The sequence below is a fragment of the Erpetoichthys calabaricus genome, chromosome 17 (assembly GCF_900747795.2).
Source record: "Erpetoichthys calabaricus chromosome 17, fErpCal1.3, whole genome shotgun sequence".
Lineage (NCBI taxonomy): Eukaryota > Metazoa > Chordata > Cladistia > Polypteriformes > Polypteridae > Erpetoichthys > Erpetoichthys calabaricus.
In genome coordinates this window covers 55,464,802-55,478,158 of record NC_041410.2, presented here as the reverse complement: position 1 = coordinate 55,478,158, position 13,357 = coordinate 55,464,802, and the positions used below count along the sequence as shown (strand labels likewise).

General features: G+C 37.6%; 2 protein-coding genes across 3 annotated transcripts in view; one reads left to right on the top strand and one right to left on the bottom strand.

The window, feature by feature from the left end:
• The window catches only part of LOC127526110 (craniofacial development protein 2-like), a 1,015,936-nt gene that overhangs the window by 636,801 nt on the left and 365,778 nt on the right, over positions 1–13,357 (top strand). The window lies entirely within an intron of this gene.
• si:dkey-24l11.2 (uncharacterized protein LOC100034462 homolog) overlaps positions 1–13,357 on the bottom strand; it is a 74,870-nt gene that overhangs the window by 49,627 nt on the left and 11,886 nt on the right. For both annotated transcript variants that reach the window (XM_028823855.2, XM_028823856.2), the window contains exons 2-5: positions 11,943–12,632; positions 11,149–11,208; positions 5,739–5,791; positions 3,138–3,282 (exon numbers count right to left, since the gene is read on the bottom strand). In XM_028823855.2, coding sequence (XP_028679688.1) covers positions 3,138–3,282; positions 5,739–5,791; positions 11,149–11,208; positions 11,943–12,620 — 936 coding nt within the window. In that variant the 5' untranslated portion in view covers positions 12,621–12,632. The remainder of the gene's footprint in view (positions 1–3,137; positions 3,283–5,738; positions 5,792–11,148; positions 11,209–11,942; positions 12,633–13,357) is intronic.

Here is a 13,357-nt window from a genome sequence, read left to right as displayed (position 1 = left end):
TGAGGTCAAGAGCGCTCTGGAGCAGGTTTTCATCCAGGATGTCTCTGTACATTGCTGCAGTCATCTTTCCCTTTATCCTAACTAGTCTCCCAGTCCCTGCCGCTGAAAAACAGCCCCACACCATGATGCTGCCACCACCATGCTTCACTGTAGGGATGGTATTGGCCTGGTGATGAGCGGTGCCTGGTTTCCTCCAAACGTGACGCCTGGCATTCACACCAAAGAGTTCAATCTTTGTCTCATCAGACTAGAGAATTTTCTTTCTCATGGTCTGAGAGTCCTTCAGGTGCCTTTTGGCAAACTCCAGGTGGGCTGCCATGTGCCTTTTACTAATGAGTGGCTTCCGTCTGGCCACTCTACCATACAGGCCTGATTGGTGGATTGCTGCAGAGATGGTTGTCCTTCTGGAAGGTTCTCCTCTCTCCACAGAGGACCTCTGGAGCTCTGACAGAATGACCATCGAGTTCTTGGTCACTTCCCTGACTAAGGCCCTTCTCCACCGATCATTCAATTTAGATGGCCGGCCAGCTCTAGGAAGAGTCCTGGTGGTTTCGAACATTCTTCCACTTACGGATGATGGAGGCCACTGTGCTCATTGGGACCTTCAAAGCAGCAGAAATTTTTCTGTAACCTTCCCCAGATTTGTGCCTCGAGAAAATCCTGTCTCGGAGGTCTAGAGACAATTCCTTTGACTTCATGCTTGGTTTGTGCTCTGACATGAACTGTCAACTGTGGGACCTTATATAGACAGGTGTGTGCCTTTCCAAATCATTTCCAATCAACTGAATTTACCACAGGTGGACTCCAACTAAGCTGCAGAAACATCTCAAGGATGATCAGGGGAAACAGGATGCACCTGAGCTCAATTTTGAGCTTCATGGCAAAGGCTGTGAATACTTATGTATATGTGCTTTCTCAATTTTTTTATTTTTAATAAATTTGCAAAAATCTCAAGTAACCTTTTTTCATGTTGTCATTATGGGGTGTTGTGTGTAGAATTCTGAGGGAAAAAAAAGAATTGAATCCATTTTGGAATAAGGCTGTTACATAACAAAATGTGGAAAAAGTGATGCGTTGTGAATACTTTCCGGATGCACTGTATGAAACAGCCTGTAAAACATGCTAAAGACTGGCACCAGCACCCACATAAGCTACCCTGGCAAAACAATTCAAAATGAGCACATATTGACTGACATCAAGCCGTCAAAATACTGCTCCATTATTCTGGATTACACACCTGATATTAGCCATGAGGAGCAATCGACACAAATTATAAGAATTGTCACACTGGAGGAAGTATCCAGCACTAAACAGCACTTTAAGGGATTCATTTCAGCCTCAGAGACAACAGCAATCTTAAGACAATAGTCCCAACATGAAGAGGAAGCAGTAAGGCATGCATGCTAGACTACTGGTGGGGTTTAAAAAAAAAAAAGCAGCTTTCTTTGTGCCATGTGCTGTCAAACATGCAAAAGTTTTGTGGTACAAGATAGCTGAAGAGATGCCACTGCCTTCTTTAGATATCTGCAAAGCCTTTATATCTTCTTTTCAGCTGTACCTCAAAAGTGGACTATCTTGATGACACATGTGAATATAAAAATACATGTTTGCATTGTGCTAGTACAAAGGATGAATACGAAGAGCAATGAAGGGTGCAAAAAATGTAGTTTTTGGAAGTAGTTTAAGGAAAGGTCCCTGTAAGTGAGGTGAAAGGATCTGTGCAGGCAACAGGAAAAAAGAACAAGGGCTGCAAATGTAAAATCAAAATACAAAAAAGTAAAGTAAAAGTCTGCACAGTAGGACATTTTCATATTTTGCACATTTTCTCACTGACAATAAAAATATATATGTTTTCAATTTTTTCAAAAAATAGTTGTGTTTTCAGCTTGCAAAATGTGGACAATCTTCTCATTTTGTGTGATTATTTTCCTCAAGAATAGTAAATACAGTAAATCATGAATCATCCACAGGTTTAAAAATAAACTGAGGTTTTATTATTTTGCCATATTAGCCAGCCCTATTCACAATTAAACACAACTAAATATTTAATAAGTGACAATAATGAATTAATAAAACTGATGACCACAATGGCGGCACATCAATTAATAATGTAATCTCAAAGGCACATATTTGAGTCCTCGTCGACCCACTGTTTGTGTAAGGTACGAGGGCAATACCAAAAGTAAGGTCTCCTATTTTTTTAGAAATACAAACAACCGTTTATTTTCTATAATGTTTACGTCATTTTAAAGGTTAAAGACTTATTTATTTTTCTACATAATCGCCATTTTGGTCGATGCATTTTTGTAGACGCTGTGGTAGTTTTAGAATGCCCATGTCATACCAGCTCGCTGCCATGTCCTTCAGGAAGTGTTGAACCTCATCTTTCACCTCTTCGTCAGAGCAGAATCGCCTTCCGGACAAATGTTCTTTCAACTTAAGGAACAGGTGGTAGTCACTGGTTTGCCAAGTCCGGACTATAGGGTGGGTGGGAGATGAAGTTCCAACCGCCAATCTTTACGCATGTCTTCCTCAACCTTCGCGACTGTCTCGTCCGAAATTGACGGTCTCCTGCGTGAACTTCGCACTTGCCGGTAGCGTTCAACGGGAGCTCCATTTTCAAGGGCGGCCAAGCCAAGATTGAGCATCCCAGCGAAGCCGCACATGCTTGTTTTGGAGTGGAGGAAGCACCACTCACAACAGTGTGGCCAACAGCTGTATGAACAGTTTCTCTACGTCCCCACTGCTTTGGAGACCTTACTTTTGGGATTGCCCTCGTAGATTGTACATTTTCCTTGTGTCTGAGTGAATTGTGTTTGATTCATTTGTTTTCTGGAACATACAAATGGATAAGTGTACGTGACAGTGGGTGTGTACATGAGTATGCCCTGAAAAGTACTGGTGCCACACCTAGCTCCCCACAAACCTGTAAAGAAGGAGCATCTTTTTGAAAAATGATTAATTATGTACATTGAAATCATTCATCAATACCAATGCATTTTTAAAATGTTTTAATAAGAATTACTTATTTAAAGACTATCATTGAGATGATCCACACATGGAGAGAACAGAGCTGAATTTTTCCTTCAATGAATAAAATAAAAATTATTTGTGCATACCTGACTTTCTTCACTTACCATTCTAGCACCTTCAGTAAAAAGTCTCTCCATGTTACGATCAAGCCATCGCAAGAATGGTCGAAAAAGCAGCTCCACTTTTCCCATAAGTTTGTTGGTTTCATGCTTGGCCTTTACCCACTCTTGTGATGATTTACATACATATCTGCAAAAATAAACATACACAAGAAAGAGACACACATTTCTTTATAGAGACGTATGATCAAATAAGCATAATTACTTTACTTAAAACATTTTCTTTCAGTATTTTATATACGGCTATTTCTTCCTTTTTAAACAATGCTGCATATTTCCTTATAACTTCCTAGTACAGATACTGATGGAAGATTAAGATAGTTGGGTTCATTTTAACAAAGTTGTGAATTTGTACAAAGAACTGTTCACACTTCAACCCTCTGGCAGGAGGTATAGAAGTATGAAATGCAGGACTTCCATGCTAAAGAACTCGTTCTTTCACAAGGCCATTAGACTCCTAAATTACTGACTGGAGTTTATAACTATGGTTCACCTCATTCTATCTACCTCACACAACTGTATTTGACTTGTCCATCACACACCTACCTGCACATTACACTTTATACTTCTGTTTTTATACTTTATGCTGCCTCTGTTACTTATTATCTATCTGCTACTTATTATTTATGTTTATCTTTATACGTTGGTTTTGTCATTTGGTGTGGACAGCAAAGAAAGAATTTCATTGTACAGGGAAACGTGTTCCTTACTATGCACATGACAATAAACTTTGAACTTTGAAAACATAATGCTGTTTTGGAAGATTACGTCTGAAGCACTACTGCCGACTTCCATGAATTGAATGATGCAGAGTTTAAAAAAAGGCTGGAATATTTGGACTATCATGAACAGGAGCTGATAACAATAGCAGTTTAGTCTTAAATTATTTCCCTAAATTGGTACAATCTTTTGAGAAAATGATGCATTACTAGATTACTTGTAAAATGAAGAAAGCAGTGACAAAAGCACACACTAAAGCATGCTGAAAGGAGCTGAATACAATTTTCATTCCATGGGTAACAATGGTTTCTTCCAGAGTCTCAAAATATGCTGAGTAATGTTGATTTATGATATTCACCAAAGCATTTTTGCAGCAAACATGCTATGTTCGCCAATGACCTTGTTTGCTGAATATTTTCCTAGAAATTCACCTTGCCATCTGTTAAAAAATATTAATTTTCTCTGAGCCCTACGATGCTTTGAGAGCCGGCATGAAATCACAGATCTGTAGCAGCAGATCAGAACTTTCACGCACTACTATAAGATCGCTGCAGATCTGCTTCAAGGATGTATGATGTGACAACTCTGTACTACTGCTTTCCTCCTGACATGTATTTAACTAAATAAATAAATTTAAAAAAAAAAACAAACAACTTGTTGATTTTCATTTCAGAGGTACACTGGCTGACCATAATGCGATTATCATGAGTATTACCACCGGATGTATACCACATGTATACACAATTAGCCATGTGTTGCAGCTACCATACAAAACAAACACAAAAGGAGGAAGGTCTGGACCAAGCCAAGGGGACACCCATACAACACCTGGCTGTGGCAGATAGATGGTTATTTCCGGAGGCTTGGACTGGATGGCATGTCTGGCTGGGAAGTTGCCAACCGTGACCCCGAGCTGTTTCGTTATTAACAATATTAATAAAAACAAAGTCAAACGCAACACAATCACAAAGTAAAATGAGCTATCATGTAAAACTGAAAAGTAACATACAGTAAATCTCTGGCATAGATGGGGCTGAGTCATATAATTCAACCTTCTCTATACCTACATGAAAAGGTTGCGCATTTGTAGTGCAAATCAAGCAGGGAGACAAATTGGGTAGCGGCACGTGACAGAACTTTAACACTTCTTAAAAGAAAGCCTTTGTTCGAATTCTCACTCATACTGAAATATTTAGTGGAAGATTTCTGGTTTTCAATCATCTTGTTTTTAATTTCACTCTGATTTGATCCTTGCAAATTAATTCAACATCTTGTGTATCAACCCTTACTCTGTTCTCTTGATGACTTTTCTCCCTTATTAGAGATAAATCTCTGCAAGTCAAAAAAGAAATAAAATTGCTTGGAATTATTAAATCCAATCTATGTTGTCTTGACATTGGGTAAACTGTTCTAGAAGAGACAAACCTTTGCTTTAAATTAAATAGCTAAGATTTTGTGAAAGTCTGTAAGGAGCAATAGTGAAAAGATTCCTCCTGGGTTGTGCCATAACCTAATTAAATATTATTGGAAAAAGGCTTTTGTGAAATTATCCCTACCAGAGGTAAATGTAATTTTGAGCAAGAAAAAAAATCAAAATTCCTCATTTTAAACAAAAAGTTGTGAAATAGCCTTATTAGAATAGCTATTATTTTTCAACATTTTTTGCTACAAAATACAACGTAATAACTCTGCTGTTTATGAAAAAATCATTTTAAATTAAAATTTGTCAAAAAAATCCTGAGTATACTGTATATTTATGTGACCTTTCAAATTTGACTGTTAAAATATATACAGTACCACTCCTGAAAACAAACCTGTTTTAAAACTATGAATACTATTTTTTTATAAAAAAAATATGTATCTTACCTTCCCATAACTGAAGGTAAATACTGGTCTTCTGGTACATCAACAGAAAATACCTTAAAAGCAAAAATAAAAAATTAATCTGTTGACTACAATCTGGAATAACATTATAATATTATTCAAACTATGCACTTGAGAAAACAATAGAAACATATTACTTTTGAGAGTTATGTCTAAAAGAGGTACATTATTTACTCATAATATAAAACAGTAAATGTGTGTAGAACAGCGATAAAGAGGCCTCCATGATGTAAACATACAGAACTACTAGGGGACTGGTACCAAGAGCTCAAGCTTGATGCCCCAGGCACCAGAAGAAACTGCCTGATTGTTTCTGAAGTTGCCTCAAAACAGGGCTCATCATTCTACAGTCACAAGAACATTCAAGGGCATAAATTCTCTGTCACAATAAAAGGCTACGGTCATTACAGAAAGAAAGAAAAGAGGAGGCAAAAAGAACATGACTTGCTATGATACTTGGAAACTGGGAAAAATAAAGAGCCATTCTACCTGTTACATAAGGGCAACTGGGAAAAATAAAGAGCCATTCCACCTGTTACATAAGGGCAGTGCCTGTAAAGGAAGGATCAGTAGGGCAGCACGTTTTATTGATCCTGTCTATTCCTTTGTACTTGCTCTATTTATCACTCATTTGTATTTTTTATTAGATGAAATAAACATCATTTTGGCACATAATGCTATTTGGAGTCTTAAGCATTATTCAAGGTGCAGACATAGGTCTCTGCTGTAGTTGTCTATTGCAATACCAAAATGTTTTGCGCCTGTTTATCAGCTTGTTTTAGTTGGACAATGCAACAAATTAAGGAAAGAAAATAGAAACTAAGGAACCAAAATCAGCATTGAGTTTGGGGGGAGGGGGAAATCACGTCAATGTGTAATGTCAAGTGAACATAACATGCCTCACAACTGGGTGGCACTTGACCACAACTACAATTAAATAGCTACAGTTCGCAGTGCTGCGCAGAGAAACCTGAGCAGTGACTGAGTAAATATTTTAATGCCAGGTGTCAATTTAATCTGACTATATTACAGTAGCCAACCCGCGGCGTACCATACGCCGCATAATTATGTATTGATGGGTGAACACTTCCTGAAAGACACAGTTGTCCAAATGGGGTGGGTTTGAGAATATGACTGTAATTGAATGAAAACATGGAACTCTGGAAAGAGCAACATACAATTGTCCGTGACTGAAAACTGGTTTTGGCAGATACAGGCATATCTTTTTGAAAGTTTGGCCCCGTGCCTTATTAATTTTCATTGCAAAGGCCAATTTAACAGGAAATTGTCTGCATGTAAACGTAAAAGGCAAATTTGAATCTGATGGGGTCAGGGATTCTCTCTCTCTCTCTCACGTGTGTGTGTGTGTGTGTGTGTGTGTGTGTGTGTGTGTGTGTGTGCGTGTGTGTGTGTGTGTGTGCGTGTGCGTGTGTCTCCCTCTCGCGCACGCACCTGTAAGTGAATGAAAAGATGGAACTCTGGAGAGAGCAATATACAATTGTCCGTGACTGAAAACTGGTTTTGGCACATTCAGACATATCTTTTTGAAAGTTTGTCCCTACGCCTTATTAATTGTCATTGCAAAGGCCAATCTAACAGGAAATTGTCTGCGTGTAAAAGTAAAAGGCAAATTTGAATCTGATGGGGTCAGGGAAATCCGGGTAATATGGACAGTTTGTGAGGTAGGAGCTGCGATTGTTTTACACTCCAGTTCATTGTGGTGAATGCTGAGAACAGTCAGTCTAGTGCCTTTACAGAGACTTCTTGCTGGCACGAGGTTTCTGAGAAGCATGACGACTGAACCAATTTTAAGTTTGATTTTATGCGGAGGCATGCCAGTGGAAGTAATGGCTGCCCGGCGGGTCATGGAAATAACGCTGCCGGATCGCTAGTCGGCAATCGTTTATGGTCGGAGCTACGACGGTATGTGATCTTCTTCGAACCTCCGACTTTCGTTCTTGATTAATAGTACTAGGGTGTTGTACCGTGTTAGCCATTATGAATGTAGAGAAAAGCCAAGCAAAATGACACCTGAATAAAAGGTGTCATTTTGCTTGGCTTTTCTCTACGTTCTTGATTAATGAAAACATTCTTGGCAAATGCTTTCGCTCTTGCGCAAATTGTTGGCTCTGTAGTGCGTGTGCCATGGTCGGCTGCTTAGTGAATTGTTGGTGGACAGGGCTCAGTCTTGCGTGCGTCTTGCTTGTCATGGACTTAGTGAATCATATACACTGCCTGGCCAAAAAAAAAGTCACCACCTGGATTTAACTAAGCAAATAGGTATGAGCCTCCTATTGGATAATTACTGCATGGGCGATTGTCTTTCAGCTGGCAACAAGTTATTTAACCCCAACTGGTGCAATGAGCTGCTTCTCATTTCTTAAACAACCATGTCGAAAGACACATCTCGTGGTCGTGGAAAAGATGTTAGTCTGTTTGAGAAGGGTCAAGTCATTGGCATGCACCAAGCAGAGAAAACATCTAAGGAGATTGCAGAAACTACTAAAATTGGGTTAAAAACTGTCCAACGCATTATTAAAAACTGGAAGGATAGTGGGGACCTATCATCTTCGAGGAAGAAATGTGGCCGGAAAAAAATTCTGAATGATCGTGATTGGTGATCACTTAAACGTTTGGTGAAATCAAATCGAAGAAAAACAACAGTAGAACTCAGGTCTATGTTTAATAGTGAAAGTAAGAGCATTTCCACACACACAATGCGAAGGGAACTCAAGGGATTGGGACTGAACAGCTGTGTAGCCGTAAGAAAACCACTAATCAGTGAGGCAAACTGGAAAAAAAGACTTCAATTTGCTAGGGAGCATAAAGATTGGACTCTGGAGCAATGGAAGAAGGTCATGTGGTCTGATGAGTCCAGATTTACCCTGTTCCAGAGTTGAGAATCTTTGGGATGTGCTGGAGAATGCTTTGCGCAGCGGTCAGACTCTACCATCATCAATGCAAGATCTTGGTGAAAAATTAATGCAACACTGGATGGAACTAAATCTTGTGACATTGCAGAAGCTTATCGAAACAATGCCACAGCGAATGCGTGCCGTAATCAAAGCTAAAGGCGGTCCAACGAAATATTAGAGTGTGTGACCATTTTTTTTGGTGGCGACTTTTTTTTTGGCCAGGCAGTGTATATAGATATGGATACAAAACACATGCTGTTTTTTTGAAAAAACGAACGTTCAATGAAGTAATACATTTTGAATATATGTGAGGACGAACAATTCAAAGAGGTCCACGGTCCTTCAGTTTGACACTCTTGGCCTAGGCCCTACTATGTATCCAAACTAATCATTACATAAAAATTACACAGCACATTAACATCTTTGACTGCTGGACTACTAAAGACTGCAAGTATAGATGCAAGTTAAAAACATTTAAATGTTTGATTTGAGGTTGAAAACCAGACAGGAAAATAAAAAAAATGTTTTTACCTAAGCCCCACCCTTACTCCAAATCACACTGCACTTTAGGAAGAAAAAGTTTCAACATAACCTCCTTGTGAAATTGCAGGTTGATTCTGTAAATTAAATTTGCAAAACTGAATTAAATCAAGTGTAACAACAAACTGACCTCTGACAGACCCTGGTAAAACAAGTTTTGAAACCATTCCTTGCTGGTCCTCCCCATTATACAGTACATGCACTAATGACACAGACAAGGAAGTAGTAGTGAGGTTATAATTAAGGAGAGAGCAAAAAATGTAAACTTGTTTAATATGGATTTCTCAGATTGAAGACACAATATGGTGAGTACAATAAGCAATGATATTCATCATTTATAACAGTTGTTGATGTCAGCAAGCTCTTGCTGCTTTAACCATTTGAAGCACTGAAGGTGTTAACTTGTAGGAGGGACACTTATTCCGTTTATGCACAGGATAAACCAGGAGGCAGGTGGTAAGAAGATTTTGGTTTTTGTGAAATAAAATCATGTGAGATTTTTAAAACTTATTTAAAATCAAAAGTCTTGTGCACCAACAGTTTTTTTTTTCCTGTTAGTCTCCACTGCAGTGGCCACATAGCTTTTTGTGTTATTCTAGTACCTCCATTTCAGAGTATGCAGAATCCCTCAGCAAGGGAGTGACCAATATGAAAGAGGTAAGTCATGTATGTAAACTAATAACTGTCTTACTTTGTGTTGCACAAATAAGTCTTGCATAGCAGAATAAAGTTCACTATATCTATTGTTGAAATTCCCTTTTACTTTATTACCCCTTTTTTACACATTGAATTGAAAAAGGCTAAAAACAAGCAGAATGAGACAGAATCAAGGTATTTTATCAGCCACTTTGTGTCTACCCAGCATGTAGCAAAAAAGAGAGAACGCGTACAGCAAGTGTACAAGACCAGAAAAAAGAGATTGTAACACCAATCAGGAGAATGCATGCTGCATGCCTTAAACCCCAGTTCCCAACACTTAAGCACCATCCACCTACATTAGCATAAAGCATGAAATAAACTGCAGAAACTTTCTGTCATGCTAGAAGACACTGTAGAGGCACAGTGTGACCATGTGACCTTCTAGTATTTAGCAGAATTCACCAAAATGACCATTAAATATGCCTATTTTGAGTTGCTCTAAACTGAGATTAATAGGTTCAGATTTCCATAAATGTTTACACATTTCCAATTCTTTATATAAAAGGGTTTATAAAATTTCTTGTACTTTAACATTCCTAAGTGCAATGTTGATTTTAAAAAAGGGGGATGTCAAGATTTTAACTACTAGGCTACAAAGCCGTGGAATGATCAAACTGTTTGGTTATGAGATGCCCCTTTGGTCCCAGCTTTTTAATACAGGCTGAAGACTCATTACTTTCTTTGTACATACCCTGATTAGAGCTGCTAATTAGCTGTGCATATTGCATCTCTGTTTGTTAGTTATTTACACAATGAATTTAACTATTACAATAATTAAGAACTGTTGCTGGCCCATCTTTATTCTGTTTTGCTTTTGGTGCCACTAATCTACTTCTGAGCTGTTATCCTGGCCAAAGACATCAGAGATACATGGAGCTTTGGGATGCAAAGATGAAAAATTGATTCATATTCATGTCTTCCACATTTGTTATCTTGTTTTATGCACTGAATTTATAATAAATTATTAATGTTGTCTCAAGCTGCAAGACGGTATTCAGTGTTCTAGTGGAGTTGTCCCAAATTATAATAAATGCACGTATCACAAAATTGATTTAAAACAGGTTAGGTGTCATTAAATTATCAGACAGCTTTATTATGTTTGCTAGGAATTTTTTATATGTTTTCCCACTTATCATAATAATGCTGTTGTGCATGTCATTGACAAAAAACACAGAATAATGAAAAGAATAAACATTTGAAACATTCTCCTTTGTGGATTTAGGAATTGTTTTTCATACCTCCTGTGGATAGTCATCTGGGAAACTGATCATTATATCAAGTTCTCTCAAGTCAAATGGCTGAAAAATAAAAAAGAAATCACAAATTAGCTAAACAATAATTATTTTAGATTAACATCAGATATAACAAATGGAAGTTTATGTATTCATTCATTTTATGGCTAATGTTGAACTAAACCTTCAGGTTCTTTAAAAGTTACAGTAATCAATTTGCTAGTAAACAATATTTCCATGGTTAATATTATACAGCTCTATTTTTCACCACGCTATCAGGCACATCCATGGTTTTGCACTTGTTTACTTTCTCGTTTAGGCAAAAACCCCAGCCATAACATTCACTGTGAATAATAAAGTATCCTTACCTTCAAGACACAACAGTTATATTTACTGAAAACTTTGCCATTTCAAAATGAACATATTTAGTAAGTTTTAAGTCTTTGGTTTTTTAGATTTGTGCCTAACAGATCCTATTTTTAATTGCAAGAGCAGGCATAATTTTTTTTGATTTATGAAAAATATTGCACATAAAACAATTTACAGTGGCAAATTAATGTACACCACCATTGCAAAAAAACAATTTCAACTTGAAAAATACCAAAATGATCCTTTAAATCATTTGATATTTTAACTTTAGATGCACTAAACTGTCTGGAAGAATTAATAATGTAGTATTGGATTCTCTTCACTTAGTACACTCTTTTCTCCTAAAATACATATTTACCTTTTTAAGAATTCTGAACCATAAATAAAAAATAAATATATGGGTAAGCACATTAACAATTAATAGAACTTGCCCAATCAGGATCTGTAGGCTGGACAGTTACACGGTAATAAGTTAATTTTCCATCTTCTCGTTCCTGGATTATCAGTTGGTCCTTTGGAAAGCGTTTTATTAGTTGGTTGATCTCGGTTTCTCTAAGCTGCTTGGCCAGTTCAGCTGTAAGCTCATGTAGTTTCACCTCCTCACAGGGAGCTCTTTTGTGGACTATGGAAGAAGGTCTCCACCTTTCATTACATTTTTCCCTTATTCCTGAGTAATGCATCAGAGGTGGTAGCTGTTCGGGATGCCAAAATCGGCATTTGTCTTCCCATGTACAACAACCAGATAAAAAGAATTTGCATGGTTTGCTAAACTTATCTTTCCCTTTATGTAAGACAGAACCATTGTTTTTCAAATCAACATTCTTTTCAGAAATATTCTGAACTTGACAGGAGTCTTTGAGGACTTCCGATATCTCAGCATCATATCCACTACTGTCCTGTGGTTTCTGCTCATAACTCTCTGCTCCTTGTAGCTCTTCTTTTGCCTCAGGAAACTGATGGAGGAATTTACATCTTTTCCCAAACGCGCAGAGTCCTTGAGAATAAAATCGACAAACTCGAGGACTGCTTCTGTTGCTTCTGGAGACAGAGGTTTGGTTCAGGCTTTCTTTTTCTGTTTCAAGATCAGGTAGCCTTTCGGTTTTATCCATTTAGAGCAGAGACTGAAAAAGAAACACACTGCATTAACCCACAAATTTCATTTAGAACAGGTTTTATAATACAACATTCTCAAACTCACTTTACTCAACTTAGGGTAATGGGAGCGAGCAGCCTGACAAACTTGGGAGTGTGGAACCATGGAGAGGATCCCAGCCCATTGCAAGGGCCAACTCATAGTGACAGAGTATCCATTGACAGAGTATCCATTGGGCAACCCCCTATAAACATCAAATCACTTCCAAATATGGATGCTTGCCCAAAATGTTTTACATTTTTGCTAAAACAGATTAAAATTTCTGGAAAATCGAGTTTTTGAAGTGAAGTTCCCACTCTCCCCATCATTCACTGGTCCATCATTGAAGACTTACCTCTAATTAATAAGCTTGGTCTCATTTAAATGACTTTCACGTTTGTGAAATATTCTGATTTTCTGAAAATATTTATTTAAAAACATTTTAGCAAAAAATGCTTATGAGCATAAGATTGAATACCTGATATTTGGATTAATATGAGTAACTTGAGATTTTCTACATGATATTGTTTGCAACTGTGAAGTATTGGTCCCCATTGAAACCCACTGTATCAAACTTTGTGATGTCCATTTTCCATAAAAACACAAGATTAAAAGGTTTTCTCAGTCTCACTACAAACAACATGGGGTAAGTAGCAGATGTATGCATTTAAAACAAAAGTGTAAAAAAATTCAATTCACTTTAATAAGGGAATG